Genomic DNA, 23,472 nt, shown 5'->3' on the forward strand with positions numbered 1-23,472 from the left:
TGGTATATTTTTATAGACGACGGTTTGTTAAAACAAGCGTCGTCGTATGCATAAAAAAGATTTCGAAATCCCAGTTTATTTTCAAGAACCCAGAATATATTCAGAACACAACATATACATTAATACTAAGCACGAAACCAACATATACTAAGCATGAAAACATTAAATCCATTCCCGATTCATAATAACAGAGAGTATTAAAAGATCCGACAACATTAAACCCTAAACCCGATTCATGAAAACAATAAACATTAAATCCATTAACCCATACCGTCGACAACATTAAAACATCACAAAACCCTTTACCACAGAACTGAATATCATTCAATGAATTTACAAGCATGAGATTAGGGTTTGCACTTACAGGTAGGCAAAGCTCACAGCTTATGGCCAACTTGGATTCGACGGAGTTGTAAACTTGGCCAACTTGGATTCGACGGAGAGACCAACTTTGACTTAGAGTTGAAGTGAGAGAGCGGAGCGAAATGTTTTAGGACACAGAAATTTTGGCAACTTGTATAAGAGTTAGAGCGAAATCTGAAAATTTTAGGTCGAGGTGAAATTTTTAGAAAGCACGCTTTTTAAAAAACATCGACGAAAACAAAAACACAATCGTCGTTAAAAGTTCAACCTAAACATGACGCTTATTTTAAAAATGACGTCGTTGTAAATATCCTTACGACGCAAAACCAAACTACCGTCGTTAAACCCTAATAGACAAATATAACCTAAACCCTAAACCCTAATAAATAAAACCACAATTATATATATTTTTATAAAAAAAATAATTTCTCCAAAGGAATTAGGGTTTTATGCCCTAAAATATCTCGTCCATAAAACCCTAAACCCTAATCCCTTTTCTAAATGTATATAAACCCTAAACCATGAAAGTATAAGTGATGTTGTGACTCATGAAAACATTTCTCTTTTTGGTTTTAATTTTAAATTTGTATAACTCAAACTTAATTTTTTAAAGCTTAAGGGGGAAGAAAATATCTCAATGACTTCATAGGAGTTGACGTTGCATTTTTTGGATTTATTTTCAATTTATTATGAATATTTTGAATTAAATAGAATAAAATATTATTAATAAAACCCACAAACCACGTCCGCGTTAATAAATTAACGACGTTTTAAATTATAATAAACGACGTAATTTTTAAACAAACGTCGTTTAAAGTTAAAACCATGGCCATTTTTACACAGAAAACGATGTACAAACCATTTTCCACGACCTAAACGTGTATAATGTAATTAATACACGTCGGTATATTACAAAAAACGACGTGTTAAATAATATACCATGACGCGAGAGATTAATTTATCGACTTATTATTTTGGAGCATACTACGACGGTACCTACAACACTACTGTCGTGTTTATTTACCACGTCCTAAGTTCAAATTACCGTTGTATTTTTTCAATTTATACGTCTGCCTTCTCTGTAAACCGCCGTCTTATTTTTATAGCTTTTAAAAATTAATTAATTTTTCTTTTATTTTGGTAATATCTTTCTTAACACAAAACAAAATTTAATTCTCAATCCTCAACAACATTTTCATCTTAAAAGGCAAATCTCTTCGTGTTAAATATTGATCAATATTTACACAATATATGTACACAAATTTGGCAAATACATCTGAAAAATATATGTTCAACTGTTTCTTCCTCTCATATGCAAGCTGGGCCCTCTCCTTCCTCTTGTTCTCAAGCTCCTGCACAGCCTCGATTCCTGAAAATCAAAATCAAAATCAAAATCAAAATCAAAATCAACAAAGTGTGAACCCTCACTCCTCGATTCCTGGTTACATTGTAGTCCCCTTTTCCACAGTGATCAACTTCAAAACTCCTGTGTAGCAAGGTGGAACCAGCCTTAGAACCTGTTGTGGGTTGTGCCTTTGGGGTGAAGCTGGGAGAGGGCTTGAGGTTCAGAATGAATAGACACCACCTACTCATTTTGAACCTCAAGCCCACTCCCAGCTACAGCCACCACCTGAGTCCGTCTCTGCGAGCACCAGGAACACCCATGCAGGTTCTAAAGCTGGTTCCACCCTTGCTACACAGGAGGATGTAGCAAACCCATGCTTGGTCTTGTGAGGAATCATTCTGCAAACCCATTTGCTTTCAGAAAGACAATTTCTTGTGAGGAATCATTCTGCAACCCTAATTGAAAACTGAGAGTTAAAAAACGCGTGAAAAAATCATATTTAAACAAATTATCGAAGTACAACGTCGGTTCTAATATACATAGCGACGTCATATTTTAATAATCAACGTCCGTTTAGATAAACAAGCGCCGTCATAACTACATCGGAAATCCAAAAGTCATTTGGCGAGTATTAAAAAGAGAACGACGTCGTTTTCAGAACCCCAAAGTAACCACGTCGGTTTATTAAAATACACAGTCGTTCGGCAGTTGTGATAACTACGTCAGTTATGAATTATTTACCGTCGTTATAAATTTATAATACGACGGTTTGTAAACCCTTTTACGTCGCTTGGTAAAAACTATGACGTTGTTATGTGTGTACAACGTCATTTTAAAGAAACCAAGGTTCAGAAATGCGCTCTTCGTAAATCATCGACGGAAAACAATAAAATCGTCGTTAAATATGACATCTATACCCTAAACCCTAAACCCTAAACCCTAAACCATAAAATATAAACCATAAATTATATATATATTTTTAAATAATTATAGAAAAGGATTTATGGTTTTAGGGCCTAATATATATTAACCATAAACCCTAAACCCCAAAAATAAACCTTCATCCCCCTAAACCCTAAACCCTAAACCATTAAAGTATAAGTGATGTTGTGACTCATGAAAACATTTTTCTTTTTGGTGGTAATTTTAAATTTGTATAACTCAAACTTAATTTTTTTAAAGCTTAAGGGGGAAGAAAATATCTCAATGACTTCATAGGAGTTGACGTTGCATTTTTTGGATTTATTTTAAATTTATTATGAATATTTGAATGAAATGGAATAAAATATTATGAATAAAACCCACAAACCATGTCGGCGTTAATAAATTAACGACGTTTTGAATTATTATAAACGACTTAATTTTAAAACAAAACGTCGTTTAAATTCTAAACCATGACCATTTTGCACATAAAACGACGTACAAAACATTTTCCACGACCACAACTCTTAACTTCTCGCCGTCTAATATAAAAAAAACAACGTCGTCTATAGAACCAAGAGTGTCGTTTGAACAACCTTTTACGTCGCTTTTTTAAAAACTGTGACGTTGTTATGTGTCTACAACATCTTTTTGAACAAACTACGGTTTTTCACAACATGAAAACCTCAACAAATTTACAGGGACGTTGATTTCAACAAAAACTTGCGAATTCTAACCAATTTTGTACAAAAACTTGTCTAATTCTAACAAAATTTGTACATTTTATAAAAATGTTTAAGTATGCTAAAATTCCTCTACTCCATATGAACACACACAAACTCTGCCCATTCTTTCCTAACTTCTTCAATGGCAGCTTGGGGGAATGGCGCTTGATCCTTTCCTTTGGCAAACTGCAGTCCATAAACAAAGATTAATCTCACAGACGACGCTATTATTCATTCACCGACGTAGTATATATATTCAACGACGGTATTTTTAATTTACCGTCGTTGATAATATAAAAACCCACATAAAAATAAATCTGAAAATTTTCTTCTTACCATCTTCTCAAATTCCAGTGAAGTATCCTTTATGATGTCTCTCATAAAGCGCATGACATAATACCCGCATTCTACACTGCTTGGTTGCTTTGGAGTGCCGGGCAGAGTTTTCCAGAGAGGTGTTTTACGGCCTACTCTGCCTATGTGTGTATTATACATTTTTAGAGTAGAGTTCACAATGTTTTTCCCGTCCTCATCCACAACCCGATTTCCAGGCAGTGGATCCAGAAAATAGACGGTTTCCTTCTTTGCTCTTACAATGATCAAGACCCAATGACGGCTGCACAAAATAAATATAAAGGTTAAATAGTGTTATATGCATAGCATCATACAAACAAAATCCTGTTTTTTGTTTGGAGACTAACCCTGGATTGTAAGGCATCAGGAAAATCTGTTCACCATCTGTTTTTTGAAGACGATTGGCTACGAGACGTGATCTTTCAGTTAATGAACCAGCGTCGGCACTAACTAGAGCAGGGTCTATAAAGCCAACCATATTCACCATATTTGCAGCTTTCAGATGATCAAACAGGCACCTAAATATATGAATTGAAACCATGAGTGTTTTTTTTTTAAAACATAAAGGAGAGTGTCAAATGAATATTTGATAAGGACAAACCTCATATCTACTGCAACGACAGTAGCCCCAATTTCTTCCATGCCAGCAAATTGGGTAATATCTTCATGCAAGACGAAGGTGTGACGATCTATGCCAAACACCTCCTTCTCAATCATAAAGCTCATAGCCTTCTCCTGAGGCTTTAGTGTCGATTCAACATAACTACAAAGGGATTGTAAAGAAGATGGCAACTCCAGCTTTGAATAATCTGGTACTTCAGTACTCTGTTTGAACAAATAAAGCAACATAAAGTGACGTGGTAAATAAATAACAACGACGGTTTAAATAACAAAACGTCGTCTTAAAATGAGTTACCCGACGGTAAAAAAATACCGTCGTAATGAATACTTTATTACGTCGTTTAAATCAAACCGACGTCTAATTCAAATGCAAAATTCATAATTAATGAATTTACCTTTTCAATTTTCTTTTCTCCAACACTGGATTGTTGTTTTAATAAATAAAGAGATATATATATATAAGAAAGATTGTACAATAATTTAAACATTCAACTAAATAAAAAATGGCGTGGAAATTTAAAACAAACGACGGTTGAAAGAAAATATAGACGTCTGAAAATTGAAAAAGAAATGAAAAAGGCAAAGTTAAGAGAATTTACCTTTTCATCTTTCTTTTCTTCATTCTTTTCACGATCCCCAGATTTCTGTTATAAGAAATAAAGAAATATATATAAGACATAGTACAAAAAGGGCAAAAAAAAAAAGTAAAAAAATTAAATTAAACCGTCGTGGTAATAATAACAAACGACGGTATTTAAGAATTACAGACGTGTATATTTAATCAAACGACGGTAAATAATAAACGTCGTGGTATTTCATATACTACGACGGTATCTAAGCTTGTTCAACAATTTAAACATTCAATTAAATAATTGCAGACGTGTAACATTCATTAAACGTCGTGGTAATTCCTTTATTGAAAAAAAAAATTGAAAAAAGCAAAGTTATGAGAATTTACCTGTTCAACTATCTCAAGTATCTTTCCTTCTACTCTCTTTTCAACTTCCCCTGATTTCTGTTATAAGAAATAAAGAAATATATAAATGACATTGTAGAAAAATTAAAACAAATAAATAAACCGTCGTGGTAAACATTAACAGACGACGGTATGAAATAATTACAGACGTCTGAATAACATCAAACGACGGTTTAATAAAGAGCGTCGTGGTATAACTTTAACACGGCGGTAAATATAAACAGAGAAACAGAGAATTCAAAGTTCAAAGACGTTACCATTTCCTCCTGCTGTTCCCCATTCTTGGCAGTATCCTCCTCAAATTGTAGGGCTCTAACATCAAGTGCCCCAGAACAGCTTGCTTTGTCAGACATTGGATTTTTGGGACTTTGCCCTTGGATTTGGGACAATGTATTCAGTTTCAGCAGGCTTGGATCAAAATTGGGGATGATTTTTGAAAGCTGACTCAGCAAATTTTCCCTCTCAGCTTCTACCAATTGCTTCGTCCTAGCCTCCATCTTTAAACTCTCTTCCCTTGATCTAGCCTCCATTTTCAAAGTCTCTTCTTGAAGGACAAGTCTTACACTTTCCTTCAATTGATCAGCAAACCTAACCTTCTGTTGTCTAGGTAAATTGAAGTATTGCTTAGGGGAAACCCCAGCCCCTACACCTCTAACTCTTCCTGGATGCTCGGGACCCAAAGCCAATGTCAAAACATCATTGGATCTTGACAGAGAAATTGTGCCTTCAGAGACTTGCTTTTGCAAATCATCCTAACAAAAAGACATAATAAAAAGTCAGAATAAGGAAACAAACGACGGTTATTTATAAAAAAAATAGACGTAATATAATATTTCACACGACTCAATAACATAACAATCGACGTAATATAATATTTAAGACGACGCTAACTAAATACCGACGTTATTAATATATTAACACGACGTCAATAATAATCCACCGACGTCTTATGATATAATTACAAAAAACAGAGCATGGATTCCAGATTCAGACCTTTAACGTCGCCTTTTAAAATATTTCGACGTAGTAAAACTTTTCACACGACGGAAAAATATAACAGCAGACGTAATAAAATTTTTAAAACAGAGTGAGTAGGCTTACAATTAATTTTGCTTTCTCTGCAGTCTTTGGATCCAGGATGTTACCATGTTTGTCTTCTCTTGCTTTTTTCCATAAGGTAGATTGATCAATATCTACCCCAGGCATGATTTCCTTCAAGTCCTCCTTAAAACCAACATATCCTTTTCGAGACAATCGATGATTGTACTCGAGTTTCTCCCTCCTCTGTGATTGTTCTTCATGCACAGCCTCAAATTCTTTAGATAACCTTGAAGCTACAAAGGCATCCCATTGAGCTTTCTCTATGAATTTGTATGTTTCAGGGGGCTGCCTTAATCTATCCTGCTCCTTGATGAATGGAAGGATATGAAACCTCGTTAGTGTAGACTTGAAATCTTTCCATTTCTTGGCGGCAGAAGATAACACCATTTGCTTGCCCCCTTTACCAACCACAAAAGCCATGTCAACGGCTTCCCAAATCTGCTCTTTTATATCCTTGGATATTTGAACCCATTTCTTGTCCACAAGTGGGACTCTGGAGCGTGCCAACACACCAATGTAGGACTGCATCTCATTATGTGCACGGCCATAAGGTTTCCCTTCTTCATTGTACTCAACAACAGGCTTGATTTTCTGAATTTTTCTCTGCACAACACGGGGCATTGTGCTCATACCCCGACCTGACTTTGCCTCCTCAGAAATAGTTGCCGTGCTGGCTGGTTCTGTCTCAGAAGATGAAACAAACTTCATCTTCTTCGAGGTCTTGGTTTGAGGATTTACAACTCTAAGCTCCTTCTTCGAGGATTCATTTTTTTTCAAGCTAGACTCCTTACTTTGGGATTGAGAAACCATGGTTACAGACAAATTAAACCTGCAAGTGAAAATATATCAGTGAAATTAAGAAAAACCACGACGATTATTTATAAACTACGACGTATTATAATATTTCAAACGACGTAAGAACAAAAGAAACGACGTAATAATAAATTTACACGACGGTAATTAATCACCGACGTGATAAAATATTACAACGACGTCAATAATAAACAACCGACGTCTTATGATATAATAAAAACAGAGTATTAAATATTACAACGACGTTAATAATAAACATTCGCCGTGGTATTGAAAATAAAACGACGTAAATATTAATATACCGTCGTCTATACCACAAAAACAAATTAGGAACAACGTAAAATATTTTCAACAGAAAAATAATTAAAAAGATTTTCGAAACAAAAACCATTGTTCAGAGAAATCAAACATGCGATGAATATATCCTTAAAAATCAAAAACAAAAAAAGGATATCATTTTAAAAAACAACGACGAACACTTTCACACGACGCTAGGGTGACTGACGAACCGTCGTGGTCTATAAATCTAACCACGTAAATAACAAGCCACCGTCGTCTTATTTAGTTGAAGTAAAAGAACCAGAGTAGTGTTCAAACTTGGAAACTTTTCGTCTTTGTCTGCAAATTTTATCAAACTTGGAAAGAAAAAATGTAAAAAGAATAAAAAAAAACGAAAATGATATGCGCATGCAAAACAGGAACAAAAATCCTTCCAGAAATGCTTACCCTTTGCTTGCGATGAAAGCTTTCTTCTGGAGTTTGGTGTTTCAGTTCAGAGATGAAGACGAAGAGGAGATAAGCTTGAAAGTTTGAAACAGTTCTTGGAGAATGAAAAATGAGAAAAGCTTGAAAGTTTTTCTCGGGTTTGGAACCAATGCAAGTATGGGTCAGGAAGGCGAAAAGTTTAAAATAATAAAAAACCTTTTCATAACAACGACGCTATTAATAGTATGCGCCCTAGTATGATACATTATACGGCGCTATTGTTAACACTGCCCTATAATATTACTTTAAACGACGGTATGTTTTAATGAAACGACGTTTTGAAATCGAATTACACGACGCATGTTTCTTCAAAAAAGATGAATCGTCATTTTCCAATTTACCCAACGACCTTATATTCAATAATAACGACGTTAAAAATTAATACCACGTCGTTTTAATTACTCATACCGACGTGTAATTTTTTTAATTACACAATAAATTAATTTTCCAAAAAATTACAACGTCGTTTTTATATAGCGTCGTTGTTAAATAATTTATACGACCTTATTTTAAATTTAAACGACGTGTATGTTATATATAAACGTCGATATTTTAAAAACCGACGTGGTATATAAGATTTGTTTATAAATAATGGGTTTTCTGTCTTTCTGTCGTCTTCATTTTTCAATTAGGGTTTCAACTTTTTCTCAATTCTCTGGAGGCACATCACCTCTCTGTCTCATCTCGCTTTCATTTTTCAGTTTGGATGTTGATGTGTGTGCGCGTTTGTGTATCTGAAAGACACAAACATGCACACATCATCTAAAAAATTGTCTTTCTGCACAGAAGGAGAACAAGGTCTGCATCAGCCCTCTTTCTCAGCTCCTCCATGATGGGGTTCTCTGGGTTGATCTCCATGGTCTTCTTGCTCGACATGTACCCAGCCGCTCTGTTATCCCTCAAGGCCTGAGCCTTCATGATTCTTTCCATGTTGGCAGTCCAGCACGGTCAGACGGTCAGACACCACAACCTTCTCCACTCTGTCACCCAAAACATCCTTCACAACCTTGCAAAGTCCCTCAAACTTCTCCTTCAACTCTTCCTTCTTCTTTGCCTCGTCTTCACTCTCATCAAGCTTGAGACCTTCCTTGGCGGCTGAGACAAGCTTCTTGCCCTCAAACTCCTTGTGAGAGTAATTGGCACATCATCCACTTCTAAAACATTGCCTTTGTTCATTCTGGTTCGATTATGATGAGGAACAGAGTTCATTCTGGTAATGATAGACGAATAATGGCATAAAATTTGTACGTCGTTAATTTAACAAACCATCGTGGTTAGTACAATTATGCGACAGTAGAGTTATGGATACCGTCGTAGTATATTATAATTAAAAAGTCGATAAATTTATATTTACAGTCGTGGTAACTTAATTTAAAGCGGCGATTTTTTTTGTAATTAATCGTCGTAGATTCCTTTGAATTTATGCGTCTCTGACTAAGAAAATTGGGTCGTGTTTATTAATTAATTAACACGGCGTCTTATTTTTATATCGTCGTCTTTACTTTCTACGGTGGTGATTTCATAGATGCAGTCGTTGTTTTTAGGTTCAGATTTTAACTCTGAAAATACCTTTGTAATAAGACGACGCTTTTTTAATTTGGTGCGTCGTGGTTTCAAAATATCTATACGTGTGCCGTTTTTTAGGTGTTTAAAGTATGTTTCTACGACGGGTTTCTATTACCGTCGTCTTTTAAAAAACAACGACGGTTTTTTGATCTACCGTCGTTGTTTACTGGTCGTCTTTTGCCCTTTTTGTAGTAGTGAGACGACGGTTTTTTTATAAAAAGGGTCGTCTTTACTTCATCATAGACGACCCTTTTTATATAAAAAGGGTCGTCTATTATATTTAAAGACGACGGTTTTTTTATAAAAAGGGTCGTCTATTATGAAGTAAAGATGACTGTTTTTTTTTAAAAATGGTCGTCTATTATGAAGTAAAGATGACGGTTTTTTTTAAAAAGGGTCGTCTATTATGAAGTAAAGATGACGGTTTTTTTTTAAAAAGGGTCGTCTATTATGAAGTAAAGATGACGGTTTTTTTTAAAAAGGGTCGTCTATTATGAAGTAAAGATGACGGTTTTTTTTTAAAAAGGGTCGTCTATTGTGAAGTAAAGATGACGGTTTTTTAAAAACAAGATTTAACGGTTATTTCAACTCTGATTTTGATGATTTTTTACAGATACACTCCTTGACCCTATATGAATACAATGACTGCATTCGATTGTCAATTTAAAATATTTACACTAGTGGATACCACAAAATCTTATGTTATATTTAATGAAAGTATAAATAAACTCTTAATTGTTAGTGAATATATTGTTTTGATGGCATACGCATTCTACGAAACTAGTTTCAACGATCCAACCATCAAACTTGTTTGTTTACACATCGAGATCATATACGCCAAAAATCGGAAAAAAAAATAAATCAGAGATCAAGTAACGGGACAAAACATTTTGACGGTTATAAACGAAAAATCAAGATTAAACGGTTATTTCAACTCTGATTTTGATGATTTTTTACAGCTACACTCCTTGACCCTATATGAATACAATGACTGCATTCGATCGTCAATTTAAAATATTTACACTAGTGGATACCACAAAATCTTATGTTATATTTAATAAAAGTATAAATAAACTCTTGATTGTTAGTGAATATATTGTTTTGATGGCATACGCATTCTACGAAACTAGTTTCAACGATCCAACCGTCAAATTTGTTTGTTTACACTTCGAGATCATATACGCCAAAAATCGGAAAAAATAAACATTTAGAGATTAAGTAATAGGACAAAACTTTTCGACGGTTATAAACGAAAATTCAAGATTTAACGGTTATTTCAACTCTGATTTTGATGATTTTTTTCAGCTACACTCCTTGACCCTATATGAATACAATGAACCAATTCGATCGTCAATTTAAAATATTTACACTAGTGGATACCACAAAATCTTATGTTTTATTTAATAAAAGTATAAATAAACTCTTAATTGTTAGTGAATATATTGTTTTGATGGCATACGCATTCTACGAAACTAATTTCAACGATCCAACCGTCAAACTTGTTTGTTTACACATCGAGATCATATACACCAAAAATCGGAAAAAAAAAAATTCGGAGATCAAGTACTGGGACAAAACATTTTGACGGCTATAAACGAAACATCAAGATTTAACGGTTATTTTAACTCCGATTTTGATGATTTTTTATAGCTACACTACTTGACCCTATATGAATACAATGACTCAATTTGATCTTCAATTTAAAATATTTACACTAGTGGATACCACAAAATCTTATGTTGTATTTAATGAAAGTATAAATAAAAAAGGGTCGTCTATTGTGAAGTAAAGATGACGGTTTTTTTAAAAAAAGGGTCGTCTATTATGAAGTAAAGATGACGGTTTTTAAAAAAAAGGGTCGTCTATTGTGAAGTAAAGACGACCCTTTTTATATGAAAAGGGTTGTCTATTATATGTTAAGATGACGGTTTTTTTTTAAAAGCATCGTCTTTTAAAACACGCTAAAAAATGGCCGCTTAAGTGAATTCGCGCTCGACAAATTTTCAAATTTTCACCCGTCTTTGAAAACCTTATCTCTTATTAACAAGCGTCGTCTTTTAAAACACGCTAAAAAAAGGCTACTTAAGTGAATTCGCGCTCGACAAATTTTCAGATTTTCCCCCGTCTCTGAAAACCTTATCTCTCCCTCCTTGAAACCCTCCTGCACTCTCTAAAACACCCTCATGAAACTCTCTACAAAATCATCAAAAAATCGATATCAATGAAGGAGTTGTGAGATTGAGGTCTTCGCAGATCCATAAGATGTAGAGGGAGGTTCTGTATTTGAGAATCAAAGCTGGTTGAAAGGTTTGATTTGAAAGAACTCGACCTTCACTTTCTTCAAAGAAGATCTCGCTCTCAGGCACTCAACTCGCTCATCAAACTCAGCGACTCGATCTAGAAAGACTTATGGAAATCGGTATATATATATATATATATGTTTGTTCATGTATTGTGCTAATTTCGTGGGATTTAAGTGAGTTTCTCATTTGGGTTTTTTATAAATATGCATAGCCGTCCCACAAGGCCTTCGTAATGAAGAAGAAGCTGACGAAGAAGATGAGGCAAAACATACCCATCCCTCACTAGATCCGTTTGTTTTTGGACCGACAACATCATCAAGTCCAAAATACTTTTTGTTTTTGTTGTTTACTTTAATTATTTTAGAATTTCATTGTTAATTTTCTGAATCTCTGATTTTTCATTTGTTATGGTGCCACCACAAGAACAGGTACTTTGCCAATTATGCCAATTGTGTTCTGCTGTCATTCTAGAGCTGCATAGATCTTTTTGCTAAGGTTACTGCTAAACAAGTTTATGTTTAAGAGTATTGGGGTCTCTTTCGTGCAGGTCTTTCCTTTTCCGACACCAACAACTTGGAAAATGTGCAAGAAGGCAGAGCTAAGTCAACCCAAGAACAAATTGATGAAGTTAAAATCAAATTAGTAGAATTTGTGAGCTCTGTTATTTCTAATTATAGGTAGGAAGTATGTATGTAATAGAATAAAGATTGGTTGACTATGTAATAACTATTGACTCTTCAAAAAACTAAAGATAATAAAACGATGGTTTTATTGAAAAAACCGTCATCTGTATATATTATCAATGACCTCTTTTAACACCATAATGTCTTTTTATATACAATCAATGACGGTTTTACTAAAAAATCGTTGTCTTAGAGTTAATAGACGACAATATTTCAAGAAATCGTTGTCTTCATATTTAATAGATGATGGCTTTTTAACAAAACCGACGTCTTTGGATATAATAAAACATAGTTCTTTACTTAATAATAGACGACCCTTTTTATAAAAAAACTGTCGTCTTTACATATAATAGACGACCCTTTTTATATGAAAAGGGTCGTCTTTACTTCATAATAGACGACCATTTTCATATAAAAAGGTCGTCTTTACTTCATAATAGACGACCATTTTCATATAAAAGGGTCGTCTTGACTTCATAATAGACGACGGTTTTGAATAAAAGCATCGTCTATTTACATATAATAGACGACGGTTTTGAGTAAAAGCATCGTCTTTAGAAATAATAGACAACGGGGATTTACCGTCGTGGTTTTATGCATCAAAAGATGTCGCTCGATTTCACGACGGTTGAAAAACCGAATACACGACGGTGGATTACCGTCGTCTATTTCGATTTTGTAGTAGTGGATGTTGCTACATTTTTTAATTAGTTTTTAACTTTCTTAATTACATTTTAAACATTTTGTCTTGTATTATATAAATTTATATTATCTTTCCTCTTCATTATGGTTTTTTATTGCAATTTTATTCTATTACAAAAAAAAAAATTGAAAAATTAAAACTAAATAAAATATATTGCAAAAAAAAAAACGTACAATTAAAATTAAATCAAATAGATTTTATTTAAAAAAAATGTAAAATTAAAATTAAAATTAAATATATTTTATCACAAAAAAAAGGGTAAAATTAAAATTCAATAAAATATATTTAATTTTGCGCGACGACAATATTTGTCGCGCTAATACAACAGTATAAATTTAAATTAAATTTGAAAACTCTATATTTATTTTTACGCGACGAACAATTTTCGTCTCGGAAAAGACAATGCGACTAATAGGTTTTGTCGCGCAAAATTTAGGGAGACGAAACCCTTTCGCCGCACGAAAGTTGGTGCGAGTACAGCCCCTCGTCGCGCATATTTTGGCGACGCAAAAATTGCGACGAGTATTAACCGTCGCCCTCTATGTTGCGCGACGATTTAGTTGTCGTCGCGCGTATTGTTGTGAGACGAATGTTTGTGCGACGAATATTAACTGTCGCCATGTTTGCGCGACTAATATTGTTCTTTGTCGCATTCTGCGCGACTAAAACAATTATTTGTCGCGCAAAGTTATTCTTTACGAACTTTGTGTGACGGTGAGTGTCTCTGTCGCCCTGAACCTAGTGCGACTCGATTGTTCTTTGCGCGACGAATTATTCTCCGTCGCACAAATGGTTAAATGTAGTAGTGACTGAATAAACTGTTCGTCCAGAAATCCCTGAAATTCCCAACAGTTTTGAAAAGGGAAGATATAAATTTTGTATGTACATATATCCCATTTATAACGAGTGCTAAAATAGCTACAAGTGTACATTAATTTTTCTTTTTTTAAATTACTGTTCTAGGATTATTGTGTTGTGCTATACTTTTTGAGAACTTATGTCTAATGCATGTTGCATGTATGATGAACAAGGGAAAAGGAAAAGGTAAAAAGAGATGGAAAAGAAAAAGAAAAACCTGATCAAAGAGGGACTGCCTCATGAGACGAACCTGCCTACGCGACTGGTTCTTGTCCATTTGATGAGAAGGGTAGAACAGCAAAGGATAATAAAGAAGATATATTGGAGAGAGAGAGAGAGAGAGAGAGAGAGAGAGAGAGAGAGAAGACAGTTGGAAGAAGAATGTGTGATGAGATAATTAAATTGTTAAGGAGCAAGAGGGGTTTATATAATACTTGGGGGGTGTAGGGGGAGGGGAACTGAGGGTAGAACGTGGACAAGTTAATTTCCATGAAAAGGAAGAAGAGCATGGAGTGATTGGGGGTTTTGTGTGTCAAATTCGATTCTGGTATACTAAGTGAAATAAATAAATAAGTGATTGGTACTGTTTATGAATTATGTTAAATCTGGAATGATCTGTTTCTGCATGTAGATAGATACCTTATTCTAAATAGTAAATACCCCTCATGTAGATATTATCATTTTTTTTAATTGAAATGGGTTGAATTAAAATGCCTAATGCACTCAAATCCATCCCATATTCTCCATCTAAAGATTCAAAAAAATATATATGACATTACATGTACAGTTTTTAGTTTTTATGTGTAAAGGTTTTGCTGACTTTGCATTTATATATATGTATATATACTCTTCTGGGTTTTTTTTTTCATAATCACTCACCAATTGGTTAAATTCTTTGAATAATCTGGCTGAAGAAGATGTACGACAATATATTCCCCTTTATAATTAACAAACACATGAACAATTAATCAAAAGGTACACATTTCCAATAGGAGTGAGAATTAGGTTTAAAAAGCAACATTCATGTTTTGATGCCGCCCTTTATTTTAGTGGCCACCTCAAGCATGCATGAATATGAGACAAACAATTCATCCTGAAACTGAAAGAACCCAAAAGCTAGCATGAACTAAAGCCAAAAGAATGCATTATATAAGTTCATAACCAGTGGCGGAACCAGGAATTTTTCAGCGGAGGTGCAAATTTAAAAAGCTAAGAACTCCCACCAAAAAAAAAAAGAAAAAAAGAAAAAAAGAAAAAAGACTACTAAACATCTTTATAATTTAAGCAATACTAATATTATTAATTGAAGAAAAAAAAATAACATTACAATTAACCTACAATTGTTCCTCCTTGAGTTTGCTATTGATCTTACTAATACAGAGAGAGCTAAATAAGCCAAAAAAAATTATTATAAAAAAAAAAAAAGAATAAACAAAATCAGCGTTTGCTCAAGAAAATATATATATGCATCTAAGTTACTTTGGATTGGCGTACTCAAGAAGGAAAAGAAAAACGTAGGATTCTTGTGATGCATACACACTTTGATGAAATTGGGTGATGTTAAATTGATCCTTTATAAAGAGAATTCCCAATCCCACTTAAATAATGAATTCATAAAACCCAATTAAATAAAGAAAACTTAATTGGGTTTTAATTGAAGTACAAAAACTCAATTAAGTGAGGAATTACAAAAACCCAATCAAAATCAATTCAGCAAGGAATTGTAAATACCCAACTAAGACCCCATAGAAGCCCACGAAATGGCCCAACTGTTTTAGTTTTTTCTTTTTTTAAAACCCTGGTCCAAAACGACGTTGTTTTGGCCAGGCTTCATTAAAAAAAAAGAGAAGCGAGCGCGCGCTGCGTAGCAAACAACAGCGCAGCACCCAGCTCTCTTGCGCATTTCATTGAACAAGTTCCGTGCGTCTCTAATCTGAGCAAAGGTGCAACTCCAGTAGCTGTTATGGACTTTTCCGGCGACCGGAGGTGCAGGTGCACCTCCTTGCGCCTACACAAGTCTGCCACTGTTCATAACATATGCATGCAGTGGCGGACCCATGATTTTTTTTGCGGAGATGCAATTTTGAAAGACTAAAAGCTTTATAATAAAAAAAAATTTGACAACCACATATTTGAAAGGCCAAATATTATTACAAGAAAAAGGAAACTGATGCGACGATTGCTGAAGAAGAAAAACAAACCGCATGCATGTTTGATGAACTTACTTTGGAAGCTTGATAGATACAATATTTTCTTTCTTGGCACAAGACTTGATCGATGAATCTGTTTTTATAGAAGACTAGAGTTCTCTCAAAACAAAAAACAAAAAAGAAAACAAGAAAAAAAAAAAAACTTGGTGGTGGAGACGTAAATAAAATGTATGAATTTGATGATATTTTCATAAGGACTTGGATTGAATTGGTGGGTGGGGACGTAATCAAAAAGGGATTTTTTTTTTAAAAAGCGAAATCTACGTAAGGAGATTCCCTCCTTTTCCGTCTATAGCACGCAGAGTTTCCCTTTTTTTTTTTTTTGGGACCAAAACGACGTCGTTTTGGCTAGGGATTTAAAAAGAAATAATACAAGCACGTAGCGCAGCTGCGCAACAAAGGGCGCAAGGAAAGTAGGTATTTTGTCGAACTGGTAGAGTGTACAATCAGACTGAGCGAAGGGGCAACTTTTCAGCTCTCCGACGAGAGGAGGTGCAACTGCACCTCTTGCACCTCATTGTGTCTCTATAGGTCTGCCAGTGTATGCATGACAATGGATGGGAAGGCTATGATTATGGGCATGTTTGGAAGTGAAGCATCTCCCATGTGCTTCTCCAAAAAATACTTAAAACAACCTAAAAGTGATTATATGGAGAAGTGATTAATTATTTGTCTATTTAGAATCACTCCCAAACTAACCCTTCTGTTTGAGACTTTATGACGCAATATTATTAGATTATTATAAATAAACCCAATCCTAGACATGTATTTATAAAAAAACCCACACACTATTTAAACATAGAAACACACCCAAAATCAACCCCAAAATCAACAATTGTATATTTTTTGGGTGTGTTTATAAATGGGTTTTGAGTGTGTGTAATGATGGGTTTTGGGTGTGTTTATAAAGTGTTTTGGGTGTTGGGTTTTTTTATAATTTCAGCCCCTATTTTGGGTGTTTTAGTGAAACTCCCATATATTATCTTATTATCACCCATTCACATGTGAAGATCAAGACTTAATAGTTAAACATGCGTGCAACTTAGATGGCGTTCGATAACGTTTTCAAGGCTCCGTTTTCATTTTCTACCAAAAACGCGTTCAGTATGTCATTTTCATTTTTATTGGAATTCATTTTCTGAAAACAAATTCAAACTCATGTACAAAAACTGAAAACACTAAGCCCGTTCGGTAATGTTTTAAGGGGTTGTTTTCATTTTTAGAGAACAAAAATGAGGCAAAAACACGTTCGGGGGCCCAAAAACAGAAAACACTGAGAATGTTTTCATAAAATGAAAACAAGTTCATGTGTACTTGTAGAAAACAGAAAAAAAAAAAAAAAAAAAAAAAAAAAGTTGTTTTCATTCTCATGGGAAACGTTTTCATAAAAATAACTCACATATTATTATTTCAAATTGTACTACCAGACACGTTTTCATTGTTTTTGTTTTCTGAAGATGTTTTCTAATTAATCTACCAGACACATTTTCATTTCCTGAAAATGCAAATTCGTTTTCTTGTTTTCATTCTATAAAAATATTCTAAGAAAACATTCTCCGAAAACGTTACCAAACGAACCTAATATTCCCTGGCATAAGAGTATGTATATGTATAGTAGTCGTTTAGCTGTTAATATCTGCTTTGATACTATAATAAAGTAAAAGCATATCTAATGCAAAACCAATTGGTGACCCATTGGTGAAGAGGTTTAAGATCTTACACTATTATGCAAGGCTTAAATCCCGGATATAATATTTTCTTTCTACAAATTTATAAGTATACCTACTTATATATATATATTTTAAACTTAGAAGTATTTTCTTGTATATGTAGTTTTAGAAAATTAGATTATCATGATTAGATATTTCGTTTGTATAGTTGACTTTTTTTAATTTGTTGCAGAAAGAATCGTATCATATATACTTAGGTCCATTTGTAATACTGTTAAGTTATGCCTTTCAATTCTAGCTATACCATTATGGAGGAAGCCACAGATTATGATAGGTTAAAGTCACTTCACACCACAGCCTGTGTTTTACACACGTTAACCCCTATCAATTTTCACTACAGCTTTTAGGGGTCACGTGCCTAAACAGAACTGAGTATGAGCTCGTCTTCAAATGCCTTCCATTATGTATATCTCTCATATGACAAATCTGTAATTAATGAAATTTTTAGCAAGTTAATTGTATCCTTCGTACTAGTCTGAACAAAATAGCTCCTTAGCTTCATTTTCTTCTTTTCTTTTCATTAGGTTAAAAGATAGGGATGCAACACGAGAACGTTTTAAGAGATTATCTATTTTATGTGCGATCGCCTAATTACATTTGAATGTAAAATTTAATGCTGGTATAGAAATCATTATTCAGAATGAGTTTAGGCCCAAGAAAAATAAAACTTGAACCTTTTCATGTAGCTGCTTCTAAGAAGAAATTAAGTGACATTGTTGTTTTTTTTTTTTTTAAATTTTATATTTTTATATGGTGAAGTCTAAACTTCTGTGGAAAAAATTGTTAATAGATAGAATAATTTTGTTGTTGTTTTTGAGTTCTAGAATAATCCTTGTTACAGTGGTAGATATAAGATTTGGTGGGTAGAGAATATTGGTAGAGAATCATCAAGTGACCAAATTAGGAAAGGGTTAATTACTGTAGACGTCCGTCAATTATGGCTCCATTTGCAATTGGGTCCGTGAACTAAATTTCGTGGCAATTTAGTCCTTTAATTAGACAATAAGTTGCAATTAGGTCCTGCTGTCCAACTCTGTCACTTTGTCCATCAAAATGAGGGGTAAAAACATCCTTTCGAGTCTGAAGAAAAAAACTGAAAAAAAAAATAGAAAAAAAAGTCCCTCTCTCTTTCGCTTTGTCTCTCCCTCTCTCTCACAACCCATTTCCCCCTCCTTATCCCACCCCCCTCAAAACCCAGATCCCAACCCAACCTGCAACAGCAGCCTCAACCCCACTCCCTATCTCTCCCGAACTCAGAGTCTTTCAAAGAAAAGCAACATTGGATTCACGACCAAACATAAAAACATCAACCCTTTATCTAAATAACTTATACAACTTTGAAGTTTGAAGTACCTAACTCACGCAGCTCCATACCAACATATTCTTCCATTCCCAACTATATAAACCAAAACCCAATGCTATTGTTACAAACTAATCCTTCAAATTTCAAATAACTGACTACGAAAGTTACAGAATGTCATCATAAGCAACGATTTCTCTGGGTTTGGCAGGCACATCCAATACTGAAGAACCATCGGCAACAGCAACTCTGGGTTCACTATAGCCAAAGCAAGCTTGTTGCCTCTACCATGTCTCCTCAGAGGCACCTTAGCCCTCAAAAGATTGGAATTTGAGGATGACCCATTACTAGAATCTCTGTTTTCAGCACCAACTCCAACTCCTTTCCTCCATTGGGCAAGTGGGTCTGTTGCCCAAAGGACCTGCAACTGCAACAAAACCCCAAATTTCAACCAACTTGGCTAAAATTCGAAAACCCACAAAGAAACAAAGAAAAAAGCAAGCTTCTATGGGCAATTGAAGGGAAACTTAAAAAGATTACCTTTTTAGAGTCGAGGGTAATGCCAAAGGAGACGAGTCGGTGGCGCGGTAGGTGATGTAGCCAACCGCATCGCGGTCAATGCGGATGCGAGAGATGGCTCCGTATATTTCTAACCGGGACTTGAGGTCTAGGACGGCAACCATGAGGAAGGCAATGACGGTGTAGAGCTGCAAGTACCTGAGGCGATGATGATTGGAAGACGAAGACAAAGAGGAGGAAAGAGGGAAGGGGTGGTAGGGCTTGGCGGCGTACGACTGTGGGGACTTAAGGTGGACGGCAGGACCTAATTGCAACTTATTGTCTAATTAAAGAATTTCATTGCCTCAAAAATTAGTTCATGGACCCAATTGTAACTGGGGCCATAGTTCAAGGATGTCTACAGTAATTAACCCTAAATCTAAACGACGAAAAGTCGAAGACACCCCGAACAACAAGAGCACGTGACACTCACATGATCAATTTCGACGGATTCAGTTACGGCAGGACCCAATTGCAACTTATTGTCTAATTAAAGGACTAAATTGCCACGAAATTTAATTCATGGACCCAATTGCAAATGGGGTCATAGTTGACGGACGTCTACAGTAATTAACTCAATTATGAAAATATCACTTGATAGAAAACCAAAAAGTAATGATTGACACAGCAACTTCACCCTGCAGTGGTCCTTGTCATGTCTGCCTCTAAATCTCACTCTCACTCTACCTGCAATTTCTTTCAGCAACATGTTAAAAGGAGAAAGAAGTGTTTATGAAGAGATTCTCCCTTTATTCCACAACCAAGTGAGAGCAGAAAGCAAGAGATGTATTTATACCAAATTCAAAAATATTGATGGTTTGGAAATATCGGTTGTCCGAAAACACGGAAATTTTTATGGAAATTTCGGAAAATTATTGATATCGATAAAAATTGAATATTTTTTTTTTCGGATAAAAATTGAATAAAAACCATGAAAATTGTAAGAAAAACTTGGAAATTTTTCTTTAAACTTTGGAGGATGTTTATTTAGTCAATTATCTATTACTTCATCACAAAAAATTGGAAGTAAATGCATTGCATGATGAGTTTAACTGATTTAAGTTGATTATATAGCGAGCTAACAAACACTATGAGTATATAAAATATGTAGTAATTAATGAAAGAAAATTAAACACACCATAATCATTTATTTACAATCATTTACTATAATATTTTACACTTTATACATTGCATAAGATATATAAGTGACTTAGTACCACATAGAGTTCCTATAAGGTTCAAATTTGAGTTATTTACACTAACACCCCTTGAGGTTTTCGTCTTTTTCACAAAACTCCTCGAGGTTTTAGAAATTATAAGACCACTCCTTGAGCTTTTAAATTGTTTTCACAAAACTCCTTTTCATTGATTTTTCATCCAAAGATTGATGATTTTATACACAAAAAAAAATTCTCCAAATGACAAAGTTGGCCTTTGAGATTAGGTTGCATATACTTCATTGAGCTTAATTTTGTCATTTGCATAAGTTTTCTTTCAATGAAATCATCAATTTTTGGACAAACAATCAACAAAAAAGGGTTTTGTGAAAACAAACTGAAACCTCTTGGGGTGTTCGTGTAATTTTTGAGACATGAGGGATTTTGTGAAAACAGAAGAAACCTCAGGGGGTGTTAGTGTAAAGAACTCTTCAAAATTTTCATTGTCTTCATCATCTCGATATTATTGATATTATCAATATTATCAATATTATAGCAATATTTTTACCAAATGTTGCTGAAGTGTGAGAGAAATTATCGACATCGATATTTTCCGATATTATCGATACTTATACGATATGTTCCAAAATATCTTAGACATGAAAAAATAAAAATATCCTCAATACTTCATCAATATTATTGATATTTTAGTCCTTGATTTATACAATTACTCTCTCTCTTCAACTTTTTTTTTCCTGCAAAATTTGTGGTCACATCTGCTCCTTTGTGTCTTCTTTCTTAAAAGAGTGGAGTGAGTTCAGAATATGATTATAATGTGTTATTTTTTGCTGGCATAGATTGAGATTCTTTTTCCAATTACTTTCTTCTATGTCGATAAGAATCCCACCTTGGAACAAGATCAATGCCTGCTCATGCATGATATTTTATTTAATTTTTTATTCTATCAAATCCCATGAAAAGAACTTACATCAGCAAAATGACATAATAATTTAGTCCCTCTTAGTTCTCATCGGCATCTTTTAGGAAATTAAAGGATGTGATAGTTCAGGAGAAAGTTTGTAAATTAAAATCTAATTTTCAAAGAAAGTAGAAGTTTATGAAGTATAGATTTGTTCTTGGATTTTGTATTTATATTGTATCACAGTATTCCCTAAATGCAATGGGTTTGGGATGAGAGAATTAGCTGCTACAGGAAAGGACCATATGGGGAAATATACCTTTTTTAAAATAGTCCTGAACAAGAATGCGCTTCTGGTTATAATCCAAATTTTGTGGGCATTGATGCAATCATACACAAGTTAAGCTTTACAGTTGCTTTCTTGATGACCTTTCTCCAGATATTTTCTTGCAGCATCAATTCTGCACATCTTCATCATAAGAATCCATTATTTGGTATAACACATTATTCAATGCAGAAAGAAACCCCACTATAAGGCTGCTGCTGATCATGATTTTTGTTTCTTTTGCCAAATTTTTATCCAAATAAAACTGAATGAGACATGATCCTGGTTGCAAATCTGAAAAAGAAATAACTTAGTTGGTAATAATGGAGCCACCAAATTTATTGATGGCAGAAGATTGTGAACAAAATAATAATAAAGGGAAAAAGGAAAAGCCAATAATCCTTCCAACTTTTGGCTCCACCCCTGTAGAAGTGTAATACAAATTAGGAAATAAGGGCTTACATGTGAAAAACTCAACTAAAAGTGTAACATCCCGGTCCGAAAAAGAAATAAAATAATTAAATTAAGAGGAAATAAATTTGAATGAGAAAAGGAATAAACAATAAAAATAAAGTGATTTGAATTAATTAAGGGTTTTGAAAATAATAAATATTTACGTAATTTTAAAAAGGGGCCAAAAGGTCATTTTAAGTTTGAGAAGGAATTTGGGATTTCCGGTTATACCGTTGCATAGAGCACGTCAAAACGAGTCCGTAGACACGTAACGGGCTCGAATCCGAGTTATAACGAGAGAGATACGAGCAAAATTGAAGAGGGGCAAAAATTGTAATTTTTGCAAAAACTGGTTTTAAAACCAGATCTCTCTCTCTTTCTCTCTCTCTCTCTCTCTCTCTCTCCCGTGCGCAACCAAAACCCCCCCCCCCCCTTCGCTGTTACTGTTTACCGGCGGCTTCCTTGAGCCGCCGCGCCACCACGGTCCACCACTGGAGCTGAGACCGGTCCCAAAACGACCGGCTGGTTTTCCTCTTCCAATCGCAGCCAAGCCCAGCCGCCACCATCCCCGGAAGCCACCGGAAAATGCAGAAAATCGCGGCTGGTTTTGGCAGATTTTCCCATCGTTCGTTCTCCCTCAATTCTCCACCAAATCGGACCAATGAGGTATGAAATTTCGACTACATTTCATGATCTAGCTGCTGGTTGGATAGGATTGCGTCA

The 23,472-nt window shown here is 34.5% G+C and overlaps 1 protein-coding gene and 1 pseudogene across 2 annotated transcripts in view; both read right to left on the minus strand.

Moving 5' to 3' along the window:
* The window catches only part of LOC110773248 (histidine-containing phosphotransfer protein 4-like), a 31,740-nt gene extending 17,313 nt beyond the window's left edge, over positions 1-14,427 (minus strand). The window contains exons 1-2 of the mRNA XM_088255643.1: positions 14,315-14,427; positions 14,050-14,075 (exon numbers count right to left, since the gene is read on the minus strand). Coding sequence (XP_088111769.1) covers positions 14,050-14,075; positions 14,315-14,374 — 86 coding nt within the window. The 5' untranslated portion in view covers positions 14,375-14,427. The remainder of the gene's footprint in view (positions 1-14,049; positions 14,076-14,314) is intronic.
* Positions 14,428-19,298: 4,871 nt separating this feature from the next.
* Positions 19,299-23,373, minus strand: LOC110744456 (uncharacterized; annotated as a pseudogene). Its single transcript, XR_015836478.1, has 4 exons — positions 23,201-23,373; positions 22,367-22,440; positions 19,878-20,178; positions 19,299-19,764 (listed from the first exon to the last, which is right to left on the minus strand). The product of XR_015836478.1 is annotated as an uncharacterized LOC110744456 (transcript).
* Between the last annotated feature and the right edge of the window lie 99 nt (positions 23,374-23,472).

Source organism: Prunus avium, chromosome 6 (assembly GCF_965620075.1).
Source record: "Prunus avium chromosome 6, drPruAviu1.hap1.1, whole genome shotgun sequence".
NCBI lineage: Eukaryota > Viridiplantae > Streptophyta > Magnoliopsida > Rosales > Rosaceae > Prunus > Prunus avium.